Source organism: Alligator mississippiensis, chromosome 3, assembly GCF_030867095.1.
Source record: "Alligator mississippiensis isolate rAllMis1 chromosome 3, rAllMis1, whole genome shotgun sequence".
In the NCBI taxonomy this organism is placed as follows: domain Eukaryota; kingdom Metazoa; phylum Chordata; order Crocodylia; family Alligatoridae; genus Alligator; species Alligator mississippiensis.
This window is the reverse complement of record NC_081826.1, coordinates 88,763,287-88,788,229: the sequence shown is the minus strand read 5'-3', so window position 1 is coordinate 88,788,229 and position 24,943 is coordinate 88,763,287. Positions and strand designations below refer to the sequence as shown.

Below are 24,943 nucleotides of genomic sequence, written 5' to 3'. Positions count from 1 at the left end.
TGAAGCCTAATAGGGCTGCACATGGAGATGTGGAGACTTTACTGCAGAGCTAATTAGGCAACTCCACAATAAACATCTTGTGTAGACGTGCCCTCTAAGTTCTTTACAACAGCAGATTTCCTCTATTATTTTTATATAGTCCAGAAAAAAATGAAAGCTTAGAGCTTGTATTTTCCAAGGGGTGCCATGAGTCTAAAAAGGTTGAAAATCATTGGTCTACACGGCAGTCACAATAGCAGCTGCAACCTAGAGTAGATACATTTGAACTAACTTTAGACTAGGTAACTCAGGTACTGGTAGTAATGGCACTATAGCAGCACAGAGCTCCGTGAGAGCTGTAAAACCTGTTCAGAAGCCACTTGGGTGGCTTTGCCCACACCAAGTTCCCTGTTGCCATTGTTTATAATAGCCATATTCTGGAACATCTGTGGTGCTTTTTTTGGATTTTTTTCCTAAAAAGGAAATAAAGGAAATAGAAAAATGATAGCAAAGGGCAACAAACATGATAAAAAGACTTGGGGAAAATTTTGCATGGGAAGAAAATGAAATGGGGAAAAAAAAACTATTATAATTTGGAAGGGAGATCTTTTAAGCAGAAATGCAACAAAAATATGAATCATAAACGAAGGGTATTTGAGTGCTCTTGTTTACCTTTTTAATTAAAATACAAGAACAAGGGGGTGGTTAGTAAATAAAAATCCAACATATAACTGGTAACATTTAGTTGTGAACAATTTGCCCAGTACATTGTCACAATATATTGAGGCACATAATTTACTAGGATTCAATGAAGATTAGGTAAATATAGGTATAATACTATCCAGTTATTCAAACTGGGTGAAAACAGAGCTGGATCCTTGAAGGCATACATCAGCATAGATCGATTTACAGCAGGTGAGCCTCTGACCCTTACATCAGTAATCTCATGTTTTAGGATGTGAGCCAACCAACTTGGCAACGAAGTTATTGCACAGCTTTCTGTTCTGGCATTCTTTCTCTCCTAAAGAACTAATTCCACTGTCTCTGACAGCATAGGCTATGTGAGCCATTGATCTGATTTACGTTCCTTCATAAATGGGAATATGGAACCAAGGACCAGGTCTGGCAGTGGTATCCTCAGGCATGCCATGATTTTTCATATAGGTTGCTTCTCAAACCAGAAGCAGTGTAGCCATATCCATGCAGCATTATGGACAGGCTAATTAGCCTGCTAAATATTCTGCCCAGGGCATACACAGATGGGGCTACAGTACTTCTGATTTAGCAGGCAGCCTGCTTGGCTTTAAGGCACAGTTTCCATGCACACTACGTTTTCCATGTAAATATGGCCAGCAAAACCCTTTCCAAAGCATTTATCTCACTCTTCGTAACACTACTTTCAGACTTTTTTTCCATGTTCCTCCACCTTTGTCCTTCTTACTCTCCACAAGGCTTATTTGTGGATCTCTCTTTGCTTTCTGCCTACATAAAATTATAGTCTTACTGCTTCTAATGACTACAGGCATTTATGTGCTATCCTCTCACATCACTATTACTGACTAGCTTGTCATTGGCACAACTGGGAGGGATGCCTGCTGCCATGAAGGGGGAAATTGAGGCTGTAACAAGGTGCATATCTCATTTAATCACCACATGGCACCTCTGGGGCCCATTCTACTCTAATTCCAGAGAAGGGAGCCTGGCATTGGACCAGAGTCCCATGACTGAGAAGCAGTCTCTTCAGCTTCCTGCTTCTTACCTCTCCTGTCTAAACTTCTGTTAGTCCTTCTGTACCCCTTTTCATCTTATTGTGAAGGTTGATCATCTATACAGTTCTTACACAGATCTATCTGTTCCATTGCATTTCAGAGGACCTTGACCTTAATCTTGACAAATGTTTATAAATAATTTCGCTGGAGGAAATGGGATTCCACAAGGGGTGAATTTGGCCCTTTTTGCCACAGACTTCTATATAATATCTTAGTGAGCTAGTTCTTACACTGAAAACATCTAGTTTACTATGCTGCTTTATGATATATAAGAAAACATCACGTTATATAACCAAATGCAATATGATGATACTTTTGTTTATTTGCTTATACTATTGTCTATTTGTTTCTTGTTTATTTATGTAACAAAAGTGCACGGCTCAGGGGCAGGAGCCCAGCAGTGTGTTAGAGGGTAATAGCCTGTCTGCCTAGGAGCACTGGACCAGCTGACAATGGTGATTTGCTAGCCCTAGAGGAAGTTAAAAACCCCTGAGAGAGGGAGTAGCAAGAGAGGGAGGGGAGGCTGCGGGGCTGAGGAGAAGCAAAGAGCTGGGGTTGGCCTCTCCAGGCCTGAGGAAGGACCACAGGTTTTGGTTTATCCATTTGTTGTTTGTATACTTTTTTGTTTTATTTTTATGTTGTTTTCCATAGGGCCAAGTTTGTCCCAGGAAAAATTAACTGTCTGGTGAAAGGAGTGACAACCCACCACATAGTGTTAGGCTTAAAATAAGGAGGAAAAAGAAAACTGAAATAAACTTTTATAATGTTCTTAAACGCTCCTCTCCACCTCAGAGTTCAGCTTCTTCTTCAGGAATTCTTCCAGTCTCTTAGCTAAAATTCTACTAAAAATAACCTGTAGTGCTTCTGAACACTCTTTGTTCAAGTTTGGCTTCTCATTTTTACAGTGAAACTACAGTGAAGGAAATAATTTTGTTAACATCAAGAATTCTTCTAGCATGTTAGCTAAGGTTTTATTAAAATTGTCTCCAAAATACAGGTGATTCATATTTATATATCCCCAAATAACTTTTAAAACTTTTGATTTCCCACATGGTATTTAGATAGCCTATGTGATTAAAAAAACCTAGAAACTATTAATTCAGTTTGATTGGCAAGAAAAATAACTTTATGGGAAGCAAAACTGTTGTGAATTTTTTATAATAAATGGTAAAAAGCTGAAACTGAAACATATCAAGGTCTGCAAGAAATTACAAGATAAGTTTAGCGGTAGTTTCCTGTCAGAAGAAAACTTACAATCTTTATGTTGTTCATTAATACAATAGTATCTGATTTTTTTTTCTATCACTTTCTTAAGGATTCATCACAAAAATATAGGATTTAGTTCTGCTACCAGCCAAAGCAAGATCATTTAAAGTCAGTGATCAGACTCTGGCTCATTTTTATTCACCCCCACCCCCTCCTCCCAAGGGAACTAGGGTTGAAAGAAAGATGTTAAACTAGCTTCTCTGTTCCCAGCAAAAGGAGAATTTTCTATGGAGTGATCACACAGCAAACTTTATTAAACTTCAGCATAGATAAATATGGCTAACAAATAAATGAGGCAATGCGTCACATAAATGTATCTAAATATATTCTATAGTCCATCATACATTTAATAAGAATGAGATGTATTGCAGATTAGTATAATCTAAAACCCCAGATCCTAAAAAAGGTCCTGAGAGGTGGCCAACCTGCCAACAGGATCTTACCCAAATTAAGACTAAGTTCTAAGACGTGTGAGATCTTCAGAACATCTTTAGATGGGAGCTTCCTCAAAAGATGCATATCTTGGCTCACTGACCTCTTTTCTATCCCCCTCCATAGTAAAATCTTACAATACATGATAGAAACTTTGACAAATATGGCAGTAAGAAAGGCCATTATGTTATTATCTTAGTCAAGACGGTACACACTGACCTTACCCCTTTATCAAGATTAGATGTCTTAACATTGGCTAGTCTTCCAAGAATAGTCTCAGACTGAAGGACTTAGTTCTGTTTTTTGTCTTGTACTACTTCTCCTGTCCTAACTAACAATAACTTCACAGTATAAGAGATCTACTAGAAAACTATAGTTAACTTTAGTCTAACTTATCCTAAAGGTCTAAAGTAGGGGTGGGCAATTATTTAGGCTGGAGGGCCACTTACGGAGTTTTAGTGAGCTGTTGCGTGCTGGGGGGTGGAGATGCAGTTGAGCCTATCTGGCCCTGGGGCCCATCCACCCTGCACCCACCACCAGGGGCAATGGATGGAGTGGGCAGGTGTGTAGTGTCTCCATAGAAACTGACCCAGGACCACCGTAGGCAGTGAATGCTCAGACAGGCAGATGGGATGGGGTCATGGGTGGGCAGGGAGTGATGTCCAGGAGCAGAATGGGCAGGAAGGGCTGGGATTGTGGGGCAGTGACAGCACTGGGCTAGGGCCCAGCGCAGAGCCCCAATCTGCCCCCCGCATGTCCCTTCCCACAGAACCAGCACCCATAGATGGGATATGTGGGGAGTGGATTGCAGCTCTGCCCTGGCTCTGGCCTTGGCCCTGCACTGCCCCACATTGCACCTGGTTTGTGCCACGGCTGCTCGCAGCCCGGCAACACAGGGCAGCCTTATGGATCATGACTGGATTAGGCCTCTCCATGCTGCTGGGCCATGCCACTCCATGACTATGCTGGAGTGGGGCTGTTCATGTGTTCCTGCACTGAGGCGGGGGCAGCTGGGCTGGGTAACAGGTGTGTGCTCCACCCCCCCACCCCAGGTCAGCCTGGTCATGATACATCAGGGCTACTCCGCACTGCCAGGCCACAAACAACCACAATGTGAACCAGGTGCGGTATGGGGCAGCATGTGGATCTGGGGCCAGGGCCAGGGGCTGAGGCAAAGCCATTATCCACTCCCCACACATCCCTGCAACGATCACTACTTCCGGAGGCAGGGATGTGCAAGGAGCAGATCAGGCCCTGGTCCTGCACTGTTACCACCTCATGATCCCAATCCTGGCCCTGCCTGCCCATCCCATTCCCAGACACCACTCTCTGCTTACCCACCCATGGCCTCATCCAATCCACCCAACCAAGCATGCCCTGCCTGTGGAGTCCCGCACCAGTCTCCTTGGAGACCCCACCTGCCTACCCACTCCATACCCCCAGTGGTGGGTGCAAGGCAGACAGGCTAAGGTGCCCAGGCAGCAGGGCCTGGCCCAGTGGCATTGGCAGTAGGGCACACACCTGCTTCTGGGTGGCAGCAGGGGCTTCTAGGAAGTCAAGAGTGGCTGCCCCCAACCTACCACCTAGCCCTGTGAACTGTAGCTCCTGACATGCCCAAGAGCTACATGTCGGAACACGGTGGTCTGTATCAGGCGGCACCTCCATGCCTGGGGGTAGCAGGACCAGCCACACGCACCACATCCCAGGCCGCCTCCTGCACCAGGGCCAGGTGGGGCCGAGGGACCCGCAGTGGGCCAAATCCAATCACACTGTGGGCCAGATTTTGCCAACACCTGGTCTACAGACTTCCCTCCTGCCCCTGACCCCCACCCCCCAGTTAGAGTTCTCTGCTAATTACAAACCCTACTACAAAGTTTCTGTAGTAGTATAGGTCACATAGGTTGAGTATAAATCCTGCAGAAATTCTTACCTATGTCTATTAAAACACCTCATAGCAAAAGCCAATTTATTAACCTTTTGCCTAAGCATCTTACTTCAGTCAATAAACAGAATACAATAATTCCTTGGACAAGTATCCATCCTTTAAGCCCAAATTCTGACCAAAAGGTAATTGCTAATATTTCGTCCTGATCACTCATTAGCTAATTCAAAATGTTTTGAGTTTCTTTTTTATCATTTTGGATCTTTATTAGGTGTGATTCTTTCCTTCCTAATACATTTCTTAATTCCAAATCTAATCTGAAAGTAGGTGCTCCAAAAGACAGTGTAGTTTATTTTACCAATTTTTGGTATTCTGGGGATAATTAATTTTTCATATCTTCTATATGACATCACTGGATGCATAATGATGTAACCAGTTATAGCCATAAAATCAGACTCAAAGCAAAAATTTGGCATAGGAACTTTTACAGATTTTTTTATGATTGGTAACTACACAATACTGATTGTCATCCATGTAGGCTATCCTTTCTTCTTGCTGTTTCTATTTGTTCAGCCTCACAATGCAGATTGTAGCAACATTCAGTTGTCCACAGACAGAAACACGTCTCAAATAAATTACAGCAACAAATATACTGACACCCCTTTCAGGAGTAACGTTTAGTCTTTGGCATTTTTCACAGTTGAGACTCTGAATGGTCACTCGTAAGGGGAGGCACATTAATGTAAGCCCAATTGATGCCATCTTCCAAGTGACCAGTTGACTTTAAGGTTACCAAGTTTACAAATGCATCAGTGTCTGAATCAAATATGGGTAGCGATACTGTGAAAGGAAGTATCACTTCCCCCCCACCCCATCACTAGACACTGTGCAATTCTTTTTTAAATAACTTCTGTTATGATTAGGGTGAGGTGAAACAGTTCCTCAATTTCAAATTGTTCCTAAAGAGAGATGTGTACATTTTTCCATACATTGACTTTTGTCTTCCATGATGTCATAGGTACAATTTGGACAGTACCAATTAATAATCTGTTGATCCTTAAGAAGGTTTGGGATCTTTCCCATTTAGATCTCTTGAAGATCCTGTGAAATAATATTAAAAAAATACTGGTATTCCCCAGAGGATGAACAAATTATTTCTTTTCCCATATGCTTTCCCAGAACTTGGTCATTATGAAAATCAACTAATTGATTAATTCCAGGAAGCCAAGTCTGGCCACCCCTACCCTACCACCCATTTTTGTTAGTTCCTGCACTCTTTGTTGGTAAGAGATAATTATATCTAGCAACAAGACCAAATAGAAAGACGCCACTTTAGTGTTTTGCAACAAGGGAATTCATTCATATTCATATTCCAGAGTGACAAATTTAGCAGGGAATGAATTGTACTTGGTTGAGTAATACTCTAAGCACAGGGGTAGCAACCAAGCTATTTAGGGACCCTCCTTAAAGTAAAGACATTCAGATTGAGTTTGAGGAAAAAAATCTTTACCTTCTTGATGAAGGGCAGCTCAGACAATTTCATGGACAAGTCAACAATGAATTTCACCAGATTAACATATTTGATAGATGTGCTATCCATGAATGTGAAGCCATTATGTTACCAAAAAGGAAAGAATTCAGTTAGAGAATTCCAAATCCAGTTAAAATCTTTAAAATTTACAATTTGGGCATCTGAATACTAATTTTGGCCAGCTGTGACACAGTATTCCAGGGCATTGGCAACAGCTTCCAATTCAGTGTTCTGAGCTGAGTGTGGAAGGCAGGATCAAAATATTTCAGCAGATAATTAAAAAATGCCAAATTGGGTATACCTTTCCCTTCCTCATAAAAACTGGGGCTATTCACAAAAATGCTTAGGTGCTGATTTGTATCAGTAGTCTTGAAGACAAGGTAAAAAAGTATTTTCAGGTTATTTTGAATTTCCAGTTGGATGCTTGTGAGGAATTCTGTTACACAGTAAGGCAATGACAGTTGGTAGCAATGATGAATTTTTGTTAGAGATCACCATAATTGATCTGCCTAAGAATCCACTGGGCAAACCTAGCACTAGAAACATGGCCATCCTTGAGGCTGCCTAACAACAAGTACTTAATTGGAGTGTGGTATGTATGGATCACAATTGGATTTGGGCCAATTAGATGAACCCAGTGCTAAATTGCCCAAGAGCAAGCAAGCATGGACCATATTTACTTGAATACAAGATGTGGTTTTTCCTTCCAGTTGACATGGGGGGAAAAAGCCCCTCATTTTATAATCCCATAAAAAGAAATTTTACTAAATACATTGTCTATAATTAAACTGCTGCCAAAAGCAGCATATGCTTAGCAATGGAAACTAACTATGAAGTTGATGCATACACAGAGCTTGACTATAAAACACATGGCCCACATTAGCCAAACATCCTGATGGGAACTTACCACAAGAATAGGTTAGTGTAGCTCATCTGAATAAGATATATGGTAGTGCCCGTTAAGTGCAGCCTCCCTCACTGCTGACTCTTTTTCAAGTCACGGTGAGCCATGTCACTGCATGCAGGTCACCCAGAAGTCGTTTGTTGGCCCCCCTTTCAGCCTAATATCATGCATAGTTTGTGCTACATAAGTAGGTGACAAAGTGCTGCTCAAAAGTATGTCTATGCAGCAGTTTTGAAACGGGTAACATGCATTGATTCTGAATGAACTAAGTACATGGATGCTATATGTTTAATTTCATTATTAAAGGAGATGTCAATCTCTTCTCCTGCCATTGCCAGGTTATTTGATTAGCAAGGTCAAGGACCAATCCAAATTTCCCTCAAAAAAACATATCCCAATAGGTTAGACAGGTAAGGTAATTTGTGTAGGGCAAAAACATGCTCACATTCCAAATGGCCTAAAACACATTGTAGGGACTTAGACAAGCATCTCTTTCTCTGTTTCTTGGTAAATGTCTCAATTTTGATTGGAATTTCATATGCCCATGGACATCTTTCAGGATAAGGGTGATTGAGCATTGAAACTGTGGCCCCAGCATCCAATAAAAAGCAATTTGGGTACCCCCCCACCCACATCAACATTTGGATTCTACATTCTTTATTACCAGAGATACACGGTAATGGAAGCCAGAAAACAACTTGATGGGGGCTGTTGGCATCATAGGGAAATTACAAGGTTTTTTTTTCAAATTACATACCAGGTAAACCAGATCATACCTGCATGCAAACAGTTCTGTGTCTGCCTCCTCTGCTCCCAGCCTCTGCTGGTGCAGAGATCAGTAAAGCAGAAGCAGAGCTGAAAGGAGAAATTGAATTGCAAGAAACTGTAGAAGAAGTTGCAACCTTCTTAAATTGAAGCAGATGGTTGACCTTCTCCATCAGGTCCTTGAGAGATTTAAGCATCTAGTTAATTAAGGGGATGAAGAAGTTAGAGCCAGTGTTGGAGCGAAACAAAACTAAAAGGGTTGTCAGGACACTAGAGCTTCCACAGACTGTAATCTTCCCACTCCATAAAGGATCCACGTGCCAATTATGTTCTCATCCCCCAAGGGAAGAAATTGTTGGTTAGTCAGTCATCCTTTGAGGAAATCTGCACTGAGTTGGGGTTGTGAAGGTTCCCAATCTGAGGGAGTGTCACTAAAAGTGATCCCTGCTTCCTGTTTGGGGAGTTGAATTAATCACAGCCACAGTTTTAGTTTATCCTTATTTTTGCCTTCAGGAAATTCTGATACTCCTGTGTAAAGAAAATATTCATTTTGTCCACAATGTCATCCCCTTCACTATGGGAATTTACATGGAGACTGGCCTACCCAATAAAAGACTGAGCATTAGCAACTAAAACCACAATAAAAGCTGGATAATTAACAGGCTCCTTCTATCCTGCAACCTGCCAGGCTGCAACAAGACAGCTGAGATATTCATTGGCTGGCTTACCAGCAGGCTGAGTGGTCCTTGATAGCAATACAAAATACAAGTTAGTTTGTTGATAACACTGGAAACAATTTCCAGATTGCATCTCCTTGGGAATAGGGCTCCATGAACCCAGTAGAAGAATATTCAGCAACAAGTAATTTGAAAACAAGTAATTTGTCCTGATCTGTGAAATTAAAGCAATCAATATTTTCATTAAGAGTCTCCAGATATTGAGTCAAAAGTCTAGGGGGTTGAATAGTTTGACTACACTAGTCAATAGTCTTCACATCAGCCACACAGACAAACAGTGCTTTCTGTGTCAGAGGGTTCATCAGTTTCCTCTGTCCCTTCATGAGTAAATAAAGAGCCATTGTGATGGTGAATGCCCATTTCAGAGGGAACTGATGGGTTATGAGAAACTTTAATGCAAGTTTTCAACCATACAGAGGTGGAAACATCATTGAAAGGTGATTCAGCAAGGCTAACTCAGTGAATGACTAGGGTTGCTGAATGGGTGATGTGTTATTAGAAAAATGTACCTGAGGTATAGTTGGACCCTCCTGGACTTTCTCCATCTCTTCATTTCCTCATACATAAGGAAGTAAGGAATCTGAAACTGGTTAGAGGTCAGAAGGAATGGTATCAATTACTGTCTGTTCCACCCATGCAGGGGGCATATCTACATGTGCAATTAATTCTACTAAATAAACTCCCAAGCAGTTTGCACTGGAGTTTATTGCTCCTGGGTGCCACATTCACACATGCAGCCAGGACTGCAGCATGTTGAGCCGGGTCAAAACAGCCCCAGCTGACAGGGGATCCAGAGGGTGGGGGTCAGCTTGACAGCCTGGGGTGCTCTGACCCAGCTCAACATGCTGTGGTAGGTCTGGCTGGGGCACGAGGGTGCTCCAGTGTGGGGCTAGCAGGCAGCCCCTGCACTGAAGCACTCTCATGCCCCAGCCAGCCCCATCAGCATCTGCATAAGCACAGAGTACAACACTAAACCTATCAAGGCTGAACATTTACAATCCAGAGTTATACCAACTTACTGTTATTATTCTTAGATTATAGGAAGTGGTGCTTACTGATTAAAATTGTGCAGAATTTGTCTCAAAGCCAAATTGTGGCTTAAAAGTTTGTTTTCTCTCACTCACTTTTACAGCAAGAGAAAGAATAAGGGGCAAAGTAAAACCAGCAGTTTAAAAATAGGTATTAATATCTGAAATTTCCTAACTTACTGGTGCACCTATTCTTAGTGCTCACAAATTTATAAAGAGATCCTTTTTCTTAATTAAGATTGCTGAATTACTGCCAGGAAGCATAACTAGCTGGCCTCTGCCTGGCTCACCAAATCTGATACTCTCTATGGTTCCCCCAGGGGAGGCAGATTCAAAAGAAAGATGTTAAACCTTTGTTCCCAGCGAAACAATAATTTTCTACAGAGGAATCATACAGAGAACTTTATTAAAATACTGCAAAATGAATATGGCTAGCAAATAAATGAGAATGCAATACAGATAATGTATCACATACACACTGTGCGTGCCGGGTCAGACCCCAGGTCGCTTTCGTCACTCTGCACGCGGGCTGTGGCCAGCAGCCCGGGCAGGCCGGGTCGGAGAGGGCGGGCGCCGAGCTAGAATTAGGCACAGACACGTAACGGTTGATTTTAAGATTATTTTACTTACACCCAGATGGTCGTGGTGTAGGCTGAGAACTTGCTTGAGTTGCGGTTACAACAGAAAACACGAACACACATGGAGGTTGCAAGGCTCCACGCAGACAGAACACGAACAATCATGTGGAGCTTGCTAGGCTCCACGCAGACAAACTCCGGATGTCCAGGACAAGCGCGCATTAAACTCGTTGTTAAGTCTTATAGTAGGCTCCGTTCGAAGACGGGAAGAGGTGGGCGGTGGATCAGGCCGCCAAACCCCTCTGAGCGACACACAGGGTTTCTATTACCCTGCCGCGCACACCCAGAGTCCCCACGAGATGGATGTGGAGTCCTCTTCGGCTTGGGCGAAAACTGCTCAAGCCTCTTATACGGCTAGCAGGCCAATTGCTAGCCGCCACGTGTGAATAATTTAGCACTAGCCAATTGCGGGGCACGAATTTGCATATGACGAGCGGGAAATCTTTGCACCATGCATTTCTGTGTTACAAAGGAAATGCACCCTGCAAAGATCGCTGCAAAGTGGCGGGAACACTCCTTTGCACGCGGGTTCTCTGCGCAGCAGAACTCCTCCATGCAATGAAGTTGCAAACCCACGGGGATAATTCTTAGTGCCGAAGCACACACAAAAAAAATCAGACCTTTGGGTCATGACACACACATGCATATATATATCTCTATCTAGAAATATTCTATAATCAGTCACAAACTTAACAAGAATGAGCAGTCTTACAGCTTATTATCATCTAAAACCCCAAATCCCAAAAAGGTCCCAACGGATGGCCATTAATGCAGTATACTTAAAGTCAGGGAAGTACTTAAGGCTAAATCCAGTGAAGGATTTAGGCTGACTGGTTCCTAGGTTGGAATCTAATATGAGGTGCCGAGGCTCCATATATATTGCATGGGGAGAGTCAGACACTTCAAAATGGAGATCCAGAAAGCTCACATGCTGAACAAGTAGCAGCTAGAGTTAGCCAGAAGGAAACACAGCACTCCAGAGTTTGAAATCCCACCACTCACTGTACTGTCAGTGTCTGACTGAGAACCCAGAACACTTTTCTGAGGATACTTGCCAACAACCATTCTTTTACTGAATTCAGAAGAGCTTCTGAATGAGATGAGGCCAGAGGAAGAGGTGGTGATGACGTATAAGGAAGTGGTGATGTCATATAATAGCCAAGTGATTAGAGCACTCATCCAGGGAGTGGGAAATGTGGATAAAGTTTCCCCAATCTGAGGAAGTTCAAATCCACATCAGCCATCACCAAAAAGGTTGCCTAACTACCAGACTGTAGGCTGGTCAGGGATGCACAGAAAGATGTATTTAACCCTCCTGTTGAAACCAGGCCACTGTGTAGCAAAGAATGTAAGAATAGGGACTGGGAAATGGAGCAGCTGAGAGTGAGACCCTTAGGTCTGATCTTGTATTTTATATAAATCTATGATTGGAAAAAAATATCAAAACAGATTTCAAAGCTGGGATCAAAACCCATGACTTCCCTCTTCCCAGGTAAGTGCTCTAACTGCTAGGACACAGAGTCATATTTTCTTTGTGCTTCCTCTCTTGACACCATGAATTTTACATTCTTTGCCACCCAAACCAGAATAGCTGATAGCTTGGTAATTAGACCATTCTCCTGGGATTTAATGTGTATTTAAGTCCTGTCTGGCTGAGGAAAGCATAAAACTCAGATCTCCCACTTTCTAGGTGAGTGCTGTAACCAGTAAGGTATTGTAATATGAAAGGTGAATACCACTTCCTTCACCAAGAGTGATCATAACTTCAGTTTGCAAGAAGTCCAAGCTGGTTGGTGTGTGGTGAGCATGTTGTGAGAGTAACTATCATAACAGACCTTTTGGGGACTTAGGCAAAGGAATACCTAGTTCCTGAATCCTAGTTTGGCTGAAGCAGGAGGTAGTTGTCTATTTGGGGCTGCTCTGGGTTTGCCAAGAAGCAGAATTCAAGGCACCGAAAGAACTTTAACATCAAACCTGGAAGTGCCAAGCATGTTTCAGCAACAAATGAACAGGGTGTTTTTGGATAACCATTTTGGATTTAAGTCTGCTCAAGTCCTACTTTAAGTCTTTTCTAGACATAGCATTTAAAGATATGCAGAAGTCCAATTCAAGTCAATGGTACTTAAAAGCATACCTGAGTGTTTTGTGGTACTAAAGTTTCAGTCTAGAAGAGGAAAGGAGCTAGAGGGAGACCTCAAATATCCTCCCTAATTTGATTTAGAAGGAATATTTTGTATGGCATTTTTCTACCTTTAAATAAAAAAAGAATCCTTCATAGGAAACCAGTGCTATTTTTGAGAAAATCCCTGGTAAGGTAGAAGACAGTGAAAAACATTTTTCCCTTAAAAATCAGACAGCCACTGTTACATCTGCATTTGGTTTAGTTTCTCTTTGTGATAGAGATTATTTTTTCAAGGAGACTCTAAAAAAGTTTTAAGATTTTATTTGGTATCTCTGCTAGGTTCTTAAGTAGTTCTGAGTTAAATAAATTAAGAAAAAAGGACCGAGAAACAGCTGCCTTCTGTTACATTAAGTGTTAGTTCTGGATCTCTATCAGCATGCATCTTGAAGGTAGTAGGCCAGCTGCCATCACCCCAGCCCTGAAATTCAGATCTCTGCTCCCTGGCTCTATTTTTATATACACACACTGGGGCCTCTGTGTAGCCAGCTCATTAGCACTATGGAAAGGAGAAAAAAAGGAAGCTTTGCACCAAAGAATGTTCATGCTCCTCAAAAAACCATGAGGCCAAATTCATCTATACTGTAACTCCAAATACCCCTGTGTAGTTACACCAATGCTGATTGTAGCCCTCTGTCTGCCTGTTCTGTTTATGTTTTTGAAGCATGAAAAGCTTGCTATATACATGTACCTCCTTTCAGAAAAAACAAGGGGGAAGGAATTGAAGATTGGGAATAAAGGATTGGGATAAAGTATCCTTGGACCGATACTCTTCAATATCTTCATCAGCGACTTGGACGAGGGAGTGAAGTGTACTCTGTCCAAGTTTGCAGATGACACAAAACTGTGGGGAGAAGTGGACATGCCAGAGGGCAGAGAACAACTACAAGCAGACCTGGACAGGTTGGACATATGGGCAGAAAACAACAGAATGCAGTTCAACAAGGAGAAATGCAAAGTGCTGCACCTAGGGAGGAAAAATGTCCAGCATACCTACTACCTAGGGAATGACCTGCTTGGTGGAACGGAAGCGGAAAGGGATCTTGGAGCCCTAGTGGACTTCGAAGCCATCAGAAAAGCTAATGGCACTTTATCGTGCATCACCAGATGCATGACGAACAGATCCAAGGAGGTGACACTTCCCCTCTATTGGGCACTGGTCAGACCGCAGTTGGAATACTGTGTTCAATTTTGGGCGCCGCACTTCAAGAGGGATGTGGATAACCTGGAGAGGGTCCAGAGAAGGGCCACTCATATGGTTAAGGGCTTGCAGGCCAAGTCCTGTGAGGAGAGACTGGGGCACCTGGACCTCTTCAGCCTCTGCAAGAGAAGGTTGAGAGGTGACCTTGTGGCTGCCTATAAGTTCATCACGGGGGCACAGAAGGAAATTGGTGAGGTTTTATTCACCAAAGCGCCCCTGGGGGTTACAAGAAACAATGGCCACAAGCTAGCAGAGAGCAGATTTAGACTAGACATTAGGAAGAACTTCTTCACAGTTCGAGTGGCCAAGGTCTGGAACGGGCTCCCAAGGGAGGTGGTGCTCTCCCCTACCCTGGGGGTCTTCAAAAGGAGGTTAGATAAGCATCTAGCTGGGGTCATCTGAATCCAGCACTGTTTCCTGCCTATGCAGTGGGTCGGACTCGATGATCTATTGAGGTCCCTTCCGACCCTAGCATCTATGAATCTATGATTGAGAAGCACTTATCTACCACAAATTGCCGGTGCAAATTATATATGATTTTTCTGTGGGTGCAAATTGTAGAAGGAGAGCTCCTGAAATTACTCCTAACACAAGAACCAGGCACAGTCTCAGGTCCTATACTAAGTGGAGCATGTGGGCTGCTCTTCCCTCGCTTGTGTCCCTCCTGCAACAGGTGGGAAGATGGAGTGGATGCAAGAATATGGCTGACTGCGCCAGTTATTTCCACATTGGTTCATAGAATCAACAGTTACATCCAATGACATGATGCAGTAACTTTTTTTTCCTTGTGACATGTGGCTGGGGACATACCACATTGAGACCCAGAGCTTCCTGGAGCCCCTCCAGGAACAGTTCAGATGGACCTTCCCCCACAAACAACTTGTAGCTAGGTAATCTGGTTATAAGACATGAGTTTTGGCCTGCTATAATAGATGCATATTTTTATCACTGTGAATCTCAGAGTTCTTATTTCTGGCTCTCATCATCTTCCTCCATACCCATATCATTACCATAAAATCAGTTAAATGTATCACTGCCAGGAGAATAATTCAGATCTTTAAAACAAAGAGCACAATAGAAAGAGCATAAGTGTATGGCTGTTAAATGATCATTGTATAAACCCTTACAAGTTAAAATTATTTTTTTTTAAATGAGTACCTTTATATTGTTATCAAGATGATTAACAGTTCCTTAGCTTTTCAGAAAATATCATTTAAGAATCATACCTTAGAAATAATGCCCTTGATGCCAAAATTAGTAGCTTGGAAAGCAGTTTATAATTACCAAGAAACAGAAATAACACAGAGCAAATAAAAATAAATGCTGTCCTTTTATTTGTGACCTGTTATTCTACCTTCTTATTATGAACAAACTTCTAGCACACAGCATACTTTCATTAGATTGTGGCATGGGCAACTGGTGCCACCTTAGTCGGGGGGGTTGGGGAGAGCATTTGCCCCATCAGCGACCAGGGGGGGTCCCCCCATGGCCAATCTCACCAACCAGGATGGGGAGAGGGGATGTCCCCATGGCCTATCACGCCGACCGGGAAGTGGCCACGGGGCTTCATCTGGCGCTCCCATTCCCAGACCAGCACTCGCAGGTGGGGGCACCGGCGCTCCCACATATCCCACCCCACCTTGCCTAAGTGAGGAGTGCGGCCTGTCAGGAGTGCACCAGCACTCTCAGGGGGTGCACATATACCCCCTACACGTCACCACTGGACCGTGAGGTACCACTAGCATTTAAGTACTGGAAAAAAGTAGATTTGTGAGGAAAATTTTCAAAGAGGAATTTCCACAAATCTACTTATTATCACAAGAAAATATTGATCCAAATATATTGAAGGACTGCCTAGCAGAGTATTACATTACACAAGCAGAAAACAACACATTCTGAAATTCTGTAGAGTAATCTGATTGTGGAGTTTAAAGGCAAGTAAGGTAAATATCTTAAGGATTTTTTATCTATGACCTAAATTATTTTGTATTTTTCCACCATTTATTACTCTTGTTTATTTGCTCTTGTTCTATATGATCTGTTGTTAAAAATCATGAATTACTTATATTTAATTATTTGAATTTTACACGATGTCTCCAGAATAGAAATGGAAGTGCTTATTAACCCATTGCTCTTGTGTTTCCAGTTGTAGAAAAAATGGACAATGTTACAGGTGGCATGGAAACATCCCATAGAAGATACAATGAAAAACTCACAGAAGTGGAAAGTGGTCTGAAGAAATTAGGTAACCTGCATGCTGTTTAGGGGTATCATCTTGTTGAGCCCCAGCTCAAGTCTGGGATCGTGCCCGGTATGCAAAGGCCAATAAAGATACCGGGGGTGAAAGTACAAAGAAGGTTTATTGCTAGCAATAAAAGGTGCGAGCGGAATAATTTCACGTAACAAGCACACCAGATTACTATTTCTAAGCATCTTTTATACAGGAGTTTTTGAGCCTTCATAAGCATCCTTGTTTGCTGATTGGTTATAAAGGAGTGACGCAAGGAGTTCTTTACTGAGCATGTCTCTACACCTCTGTTTTAGCCACGTATCTCATTTACATACATGTATGTTTCATTAGCATACTTTTTCCCCACCTAGGGGCGTGATTTTTAGTATTTTAATGAGCCCTTTAACCCAGTTCTTTGCTTCTTGCTTTTGTTTTCAAGCCCCCTTTATCTAGGACTGTCTCCTACTTATCATCGCAGATGGGCATTCGTCACATAACATTCTCTTCTGCTTCGTCTCTGAGTAGTGGTTTCTAGGTCACTCCTTACATTCCCCCCTCTGGAGCATTTTTAATTATTATTATGATTGCTCCATTCAATTTGGCTTAACACAAATCTAGTATCATCAGCTTTCTTTGTTTGTAAAATCATTTGATTTACCTTAGGCCTGAAGATAGATATAAAAACAGGTAAACATTGGATACGGCAACAAACCATAATCCCTATAACACAAAACCCTTTACAACAAAAACTTGATCAAATATTGACAAATTATTTAAAGTTCCTTTCTTCTGAATAGGAATTTTAAGTCTCTTATTGGCTCCACCTTCCACTGTTCTCTGCCTCCAGTCCCGGAGTCTGCAGGGGTTCCTTCTTGTTCTGGTCCAGCCACCGGCTTTAGGCGACTGGAATGTATCCAAGTCTTGATTCCTTCAAGCTTTGCTGCCGTCGGGGTCGTCAAAGGCACCCTATATGGGCCCTTCCATCTGGCTCGAAGTGGTTCCTCGTTCCAGTCTTTCACAAGGGCGTAACTCCCAGGTAATAGTCGATTTTCCGGGGCAGGAGACTGATCCTGTGTCTGCAGCACGTCCCGTACCTGCTGATGGATGGAAGACAAAACAGAAACCAAGGACCATACATATTCTCTAATCATTCCCTCTCCTAAAACATGTAACTGTTGTTCAGTACCCATGGGCAGACTCAGAGGGTAAGGCTTACCATACATTATCTCAAACGGGTTTAATCCCAATTTAGAATGTGGTGCGACCCTTACTCGTAACAGGGCCAAGGGTAGGGCCTCTGGCCATTTGAGTTGAGCTTCTTGGCAAATCTTTGCAAGGTGTCTTTTTAAGGTCTGATTCATACGTTCCACCTTTCCACTGGACTGGGGTCGCCAAGGGGTGTATAAATGCCAGCTGATTCCCAGGAACTCAGAAACCTTCTGAGTAATTTGTGCAATGAAATGTGAGCCATTGTCTGACCCTATTCCTTTTGGAAGTCCGAAGCGAGGTATGATTTCTCGTAGGAGCACCTTGACCACCTCTCGGGCTTGGGCAGTCCGACATGGGAAGCACTCAACCCAATTAGAGAAAGTGTCCACAAAGACAAGGAGATATCTCATCCCTTGTTGCCGGGGCAACTCGGTAAAATCCACCTGCCATTCTTCTCCTGGCCCATTGCCTATTCTCTGATGTCCTGGCGTTTCTTTTCTCCCTCCTTTTGCGTTATTTCTATGGCAGACCTCACATGTTTCTGATACCTTCTTGGCAGCCTCTTTTAATCCCACTCCAGGGCCCTGGGTCCGTAGTGGGTGCCATGATGAGCGCTCTTTACTACCGCATGAACCCAGGCAGCTGGGATGATAATGCGGCCATCCTTTGCTACTAACCACCCGTGCTCCCCCTTCTTTGCTTGAAACTCTTTTATCAATTGTTTGTCTCTTTCCCCATACTGTGGTGTCACAGGCTGGTATAGGTCTGGGAGGAGAGGTAACAGATTACTTACTTCGGGCAGCAAGTCTGTCTGAGGTCTTTTAGCTGCTCTCTTTGCTGTAGCGTCAGCAAATCGATTACCTTTTGTGGAGGGGTCGTTCCCTTTCTGATGTGCCTTACAGTGCATTACCGCTACCTCCTTCGGTTCCCAGACTGCCTTGAGGAGAGCTTTTATTTGCTTGCTATGCTTAATGCTTGCTCCTTTAGCATCAAGTAAACCCCGCTCTTTCCACAGCGCTCCGTGAGCATGTAAAACAAGGAAAACATATTTAGAATCAGTATAAATATTGACAGTTTTGTTGGCCGCCAATTGCAAAGCCCAAGTCATAGCAATGAGTTCAGCCTTTTGAGCTGAAACAGATGGGTTTAAAAGTCCTGCTTCTATCACATTCTGTGTAGTCACGATAGCGTATCCGGATTTTCGAATTCCATTCTCCATACTCAAGCTGCCATCCGTGTAGAATTCCAGTTCAGCATTGTCAAGGGGTCGGTCTTTGAGGGGTAAACAGCTTCCAATGTTTGCAGGCAATCATGTACAAGATCTGGTGTGTCAGCCATAGGTGGCAACAATGTTGCTGGATTTACAGTACGAGAAATGGCCAATTTTATTTCAGGCTTACCGAGGAGGATGGCTTGATATCGAGCCATTCGTCCCAGGGTTAACCAGTTCCCTCCTTTCTGCTCCAGGACTGTAAGCACTGCGTGAGGCACATATACAGTCATTTCATGGCCTAGGGTTAACTTTTCAGCTTCTTGTATTAGCAGACAGGTGGCAGCAACAGCCCGGAGACAAGCAGGCCATCTGGATGACACAGGGTCTAATTGCTTGGAAAAATATGCCACCGGTCTCTGCCAGCTACCTAATTTCTGTGTTAATACCCCCACGGCCACCCCACTTTGGTCATGCACAAAAAGGGAAAAAGGCTTACTCATGTCCGGTAGTCCTAAGGCGGGTGCTTCAATAAGAGCCTGCTTTAACTGGCAGAATGCTTGCTCACACTCTTCAGTCCATTCGAGTACCTTTTCATCACCTTGTGTAGCTCCATACAGAGGTTTTGCAATAACCCCAAAATTTGGAATCCAAATCCTGCAAAAACCTACTGTACCTAAGAAGCCCCGTAGTTGCTTCTTTGTTTTTTTGGGGTGCTAGCCGGCATATAGCTTCTTTCCCTCCCGGGCCTCCGGTCCCCTTCAACCTGAATCCCTTCCAAAAGCAAACAGTCCACTGCTCTCCTCTCTTTTCTTTTTACCTTCACCTACTTTCCGATTGGGGCATTCCTGCTTCCAGTGTCCCTTTTGTTTGCAATAGGCACACTGATCTTTCTCTAATGGACCCCGCCTCTCAGGCTGTCTCTGGGATCCCTCATTTCTGGGTTTTCCCGTGATTGCAGCTGCCACTAGGGCTGCTTGCATTTTCATCTTTCTCTTCTCTTTCTTGTCCTGTTGCTTTTCCTGAACACTTTCTCGGTTAGTAAATACTTGGTAAGCAATGTCTACTAGTTGGGAAATAGGCATACCTGTTGCTCCGTCTGTCTTCTGCAATTTCTTTCTAATGTCCGGTGCAGTCTGACCTATAAAGATCATATTTACCATGCGAGCGTTCGATGCATCCTCCAGGTCCTCGCGGGTGTATTGTCTGAAAGTAGTGTAGATTCTTTCCAAGAAGGCACTCGGGGTCTCATTCATCTCCTGTCGAACCTCATACACCTTACTGAGATTCTGAGGTTTTTTCACAGCATCTCTCAATCCTCGGAGGATATAGTCTCGATAGGCGTGGATGGAGGTCATATCTTGGTCTGGGTTCCAATCTGGCTCCTGGGTGGGGACATGATTGTCCCTATTTCCTTGCAGGCACCCTGCAGTAATTTCCTTTTCCACGTACTCACGGGCTTTGTTTACTACCATCCTCCTTTCCTCTGGTGTCAGCAGGACATCTAAAAGAGACTGAACATCTGCCCAGGTTGGGTTATGGGTTTTGAAAATCGTTTCAAACAGGTTTCGTACCTTTTCAAGATCCTCTCTCAAGCTGGGGGTATTGTTCCGCCAGTTATACAAATCTGAGGTAGTGAAAGGAACGTGCACAAAGGTTCGACGGTAGGTTGGCTCACCGTCATCTTCGAGGGGCCCGGGTACCACTTGTTCTCTAAGGGGAAATACCCCACTTCCCTTCCCATGGCCAGGATCAGATTCCCTGCGATGTTTTCCCTTAACCCCGGAGTCTGCTTCTAACTGTACTCTCCACCCACCTCCTGGGGTTATATCAGGAGAAGTCGGGGATTCTGGAAATTGCCAAGCACCTGATGGCCATGGTTGGTGCTGTTCCAGATCCCTGGGTCGGGGAGTGTTCTCAACGTCTGCTTGGGGGGGTGGGGGGAGGGGAAAGAAGCAGGAAGAGCGGATGCCAACGAGGAATCAGACGAATGAGGAGGAGGAGGGGGGAGAGGAGGAGGATAAGGTGGAAGTGGCAAAGGGAGTGGAGCCTCTGGCTCCGGACATTCCAGGACAGGATTTGCAGTTGGTCGAGCCACTGCCATCTCACAGATCCCAACCCCCTCCCCCAATCCACATTCCTCCAAAACCTTTCTATCTCTACAGAGAGACATAAACGCTTGCGCATACATCAATTCCTCCCATTTACCATTCTGCCGGCAGAACAAAATCAATTGTAAGATGGTAATGTAATTAACACTTCCCTCTGGAGGCCAATGTTCTTGATCATCTAGCTTATAGCGTGGCCACGCAGTTTCACAGAAGAATTTAGCTTTCTTCTTAGTCATAGGATCCCCACCGAACTCTGCCCAATATCCCAATACACAAGAGAGGGGGGTACATTTCCTAACCTTACTGTTAATAGTACCCATCTCAGGGCTGCCTTCCTGGTTCTGACCGTCCGACTTACCTGGGATCCAGGGATCTGTTCTTAGTCCTCGTCCTCACAGGGGAAAAATCACTGGTCTTGGACTCAGGCCAGACAGAATACTTACAGAGATAATCCCAGGCAGGCGTACTGACGGTAGGCCTTATGCCCTTTCTACCCTCTCACCCAGGTGCCTGTTACTGGTACTTTCACTCTATGGCGTTGCACCGTTAGGCTACTGCCGCCTCGGTGATCCAGCTCCCCCTGAAGCAAAAGTCTCACTGGGAAAAGAAATCCCGGGGCGCGCCTGACATTTGTCCTGGAAGAGCGGCTCTCTGGTCTTCAGTTAGTCCGGGCAAAACCTTATCTAAGGCAGTCCCATCTGGGGTGCCAAAAACTGTTGAGCCCCAGCTCAAGTCTGGGATCGTGCCCGGTATGCAAAGGCCAATAAAGATACCGGGGGTGAAAGTACAAAGAAGGTTTATTGCTAGCAATAAAAGGTGCGAGCGGAATAATTTCACATAACAAGCACACCAGATTACTATTTCTAAGCATCTTTTATACAGGAGTTTTTGAGCCTTCATAAGCATCCTTGTTTGCTGATTGGTTATAAAGGAGTGACGCAAGGAGTTCTTTACTGAGCATGTCTCTATACCTGTGTTTTAGCCATGTATCTCATTTACATACATGTAAGTTTCATTAGCATACTTTTTCCCCACCTAGGGGTGTGATTTTTAGTATTTTAATGAGCCCTTTAACCCAGTACTTTGCTTCTTGCTTTTGTTTTCAAGCCCCCTTTATCTAGGACTGTCTCCTACTTATCATCGCAGATGGGCATTCGTCACATAACATTCTCTTCTGCTTCGTCTCTGAGTAGTGGTTTCTAGGTCACTCCTTACAATCATGGGAGATGGAGAAATGTTTATCAGGTATCCTTGATGAGTCTGATGAATATCTGACCAAAGAAAGATAAAATACTATCTTCCGACAGTTACAATGATCTGCATTTGCAGTGATGAATTCAAAGAAAGGAAATGTTGGAGCTGAAGACATGTACAGCTTTCTGCATTATTCTGTTATTTAGATTAATCACAGTTTGGAACTGCTGTGATTAGATTTGTTCTGAAGCATTCTTGTGTATTATGCTATGGTTAGTATGAAAAGCTCAGTAGCATCAATTCTGATTTTAAATCTGCTCCAAACTGGGGAAAGTTTAAACATACATCTGGATATATATGTGTGTGTGTGTGTGTGTGTGTGTGTGTATATGTATGTGGATCAACAGATTATTAATTGGTACTGTCCAAATGGATAAGAGTAAAGGAGCTCTTTAAGGGGTGCTGGGAAGTCAGGTTATGGTGGAGTTGGCATGAAAGAAATATAGATTGTAGGGCTGGAAGAGACTATGAGTTGTCTTTGGAGTTCAGGTTGTGTGCAAGAAGAGTTGAGGGAGAAGAAGAACTTGAACAGAGGGTCCATGAGTAAGACAAAGAGAAGAGAAAAGACCTGCATTCTGACAAACTGTCTATTTGCATAATTTTGTATAAACATTTTTGAATGAAGTATCATCCACCACTGCAAACAGTCATCAGGCCTCATTTACACAATAAAACTACACTCAGAACTGACTGTGTTTAGTATGATTTATGAAAATCTTCTAAACACACAAATATATCACCATTAAATTAGTAAACATGATTAAATTTTAAGGTTGAGCAAGCATGAGGCTAGAGATATATGGGCTATGAGTAGAGGAAGGAAATGGCTGAGGCTGAAGTAATACACTGATAAATGGGATTTACATGAAGTGTTAGCCATTTATTTCTCTGCTTTTTATGGTTTGGCAGTCTAAAAAACTTCATTATATATGTAAAAATATATTACATGCAAACCAGAATTACATGATAGTTCAGTGCGAGCAATAAAAGTGTGGCTCCTCAAAGTGTAAAGGTTTTAACTTGCTGAAACTGAGAACATGAGGAAAAAATTGGGTGCCTATACACATGCTCCAATGCATTCTAATTAGAATACGTTGGAGCATGTGTATGAGCACCCAGTTGTTTCCTTATGTTCTCAATGAATCTTGATTAATCACGTCTGCTCCACATTCTAATTAGAATGCTCTAGCATCACTGCAGCATCATATGTAAACCCCCACATTGGGTTAAAAATGGCCGCTGGGGTGCAGCACCTTACCTAGATGCCTGGCGACCCTGGGCGAACTTTTAGTATTGGGCCCTTCTTCTCCAGAGATAATGATAATAATAATTTAAAAATACCATTTTTGGGCCCCCTTTCTGTCCGAGCCCTGCGCAGCCACCCAGTTCACCCATTCCTGTGTCCAGCCCTGCTGGGGTGCTTTAACTAAAGCTCGTTGAATGAGCTTTAGTTAAAATGTCCCATGGCCATTTTTAAATGCAGTGAAACTTAATGCATGTGACACCGTGGTGTTTTAGTTAAAGTGGTCTTCAGGAACTGCTCTAATTAAAGTGCCCCCCCCAACACCCCTGAGCATATGTGTAGGCACCCAATCATAGCAAAAGAGATATACAGTAAAAGCTTTGTTATCTGGCGTGAGTGGAGTAAGGAGGGTGCCAGTTATCTAAAAATTCTGGTTATCTGAGAGTTAAATCGGCCCCAGTCCTCAACGGCAGCATGCCCTACCCCATGCAGACCCCTTCCCCTCCCCCTGCTCCTTCCCCCACAGACTTTCCTGCCTGGGGGGGGCGCGCAGCCTTCCCCCCCCCAAAATTTTCTCCCTCCGCCTATGTGGATATCAACTAGAAGGACTCCCAGCAGCTGCTCTAGCGGCAGTGTCACTAACTAACGTAAACAGCAGAAATACTTGATGCACATGCCAGATAGACTCGGCAAAGATTCCAGTCGCTAAAGTGAAGATTTGTATTGGGGGATATTGGAAATTCCAGTTAATAGAGTATTCCGGTTAGTAAAATGCCGGTTAACACAGGTTTGACTGTAATTAGGTTCAATATAGGCACCCAGTTGTTTCCTCATGTTCTCAATTTCAACAAGGAAGGAAGGAGAGCAACAAAGTAAGGACTCTGGACTTGAATAAAGCAGACTAAGGGGGAGAAGAGTCCAGGAGAGCTAGTTCTATTTTAAAGAAACCTTACTGAGAGTGCAGGAACAAACCATCCCAATTTGCAGGAAGACTAGCAAGTATGGCAGAAGACCACCTTGGCTTAGGATCGAATTCTTCAGTAAGTTAAATTACAAAAAGGAAGCTTATAAGAAGTGGAATCTTGGACAGACAACTAGAGAGGAGTATAAGAACATTGCTCAAGTGTGCAGGGATGAAGTCAAGAAGGCCAAAGTGCAACTGGAGTTGCAGCTACCAAGGGACATGAAGCGTAACAAGAAGGGTTTCTACAAGTATATCAGTAACAAAAGAAGGATCCGGAAAGTGTAGGTCCCTTACTGATTGGGAGAGGCAACTTAGTGACAGAGGACACAGAAAAGGCTGAAGTACTCAATGCCTTTTTCACCTCAGTCTTCACAGGCAAGATCAGCTCCCAAACTACTGCACCTGGCAGCA

General features: G+C 43.4%; 1 protein-coding gene across 2 annotated transcripts in view; it reads left to right on the top strand.

Moving 5' to 3' along the window:
* COLEC12 (collectin subfamily member 12) overlaps positions 1–24,943 on the top strand; it is a 190,772-nt gene that overhangs the window by 150,031 nt on the left and 15,798 nt on the right. The window contains exon 4 of one of the 2 annotated variants that reach the window (XM_019490516.2): positions 16,458–16,556. In XM_019490516.2, the coding sequence (XP_019346061.1) occupies positions 16,458–16,556 (99 nt within the window). Of the gene's footprint in view, positions 1–16,457; positions 16,557–21,005; positions 22,317–24,943 lie in introns of those variants that run through there. The other variant, XM_059724189.1, reaches the window with a different exon arrangement.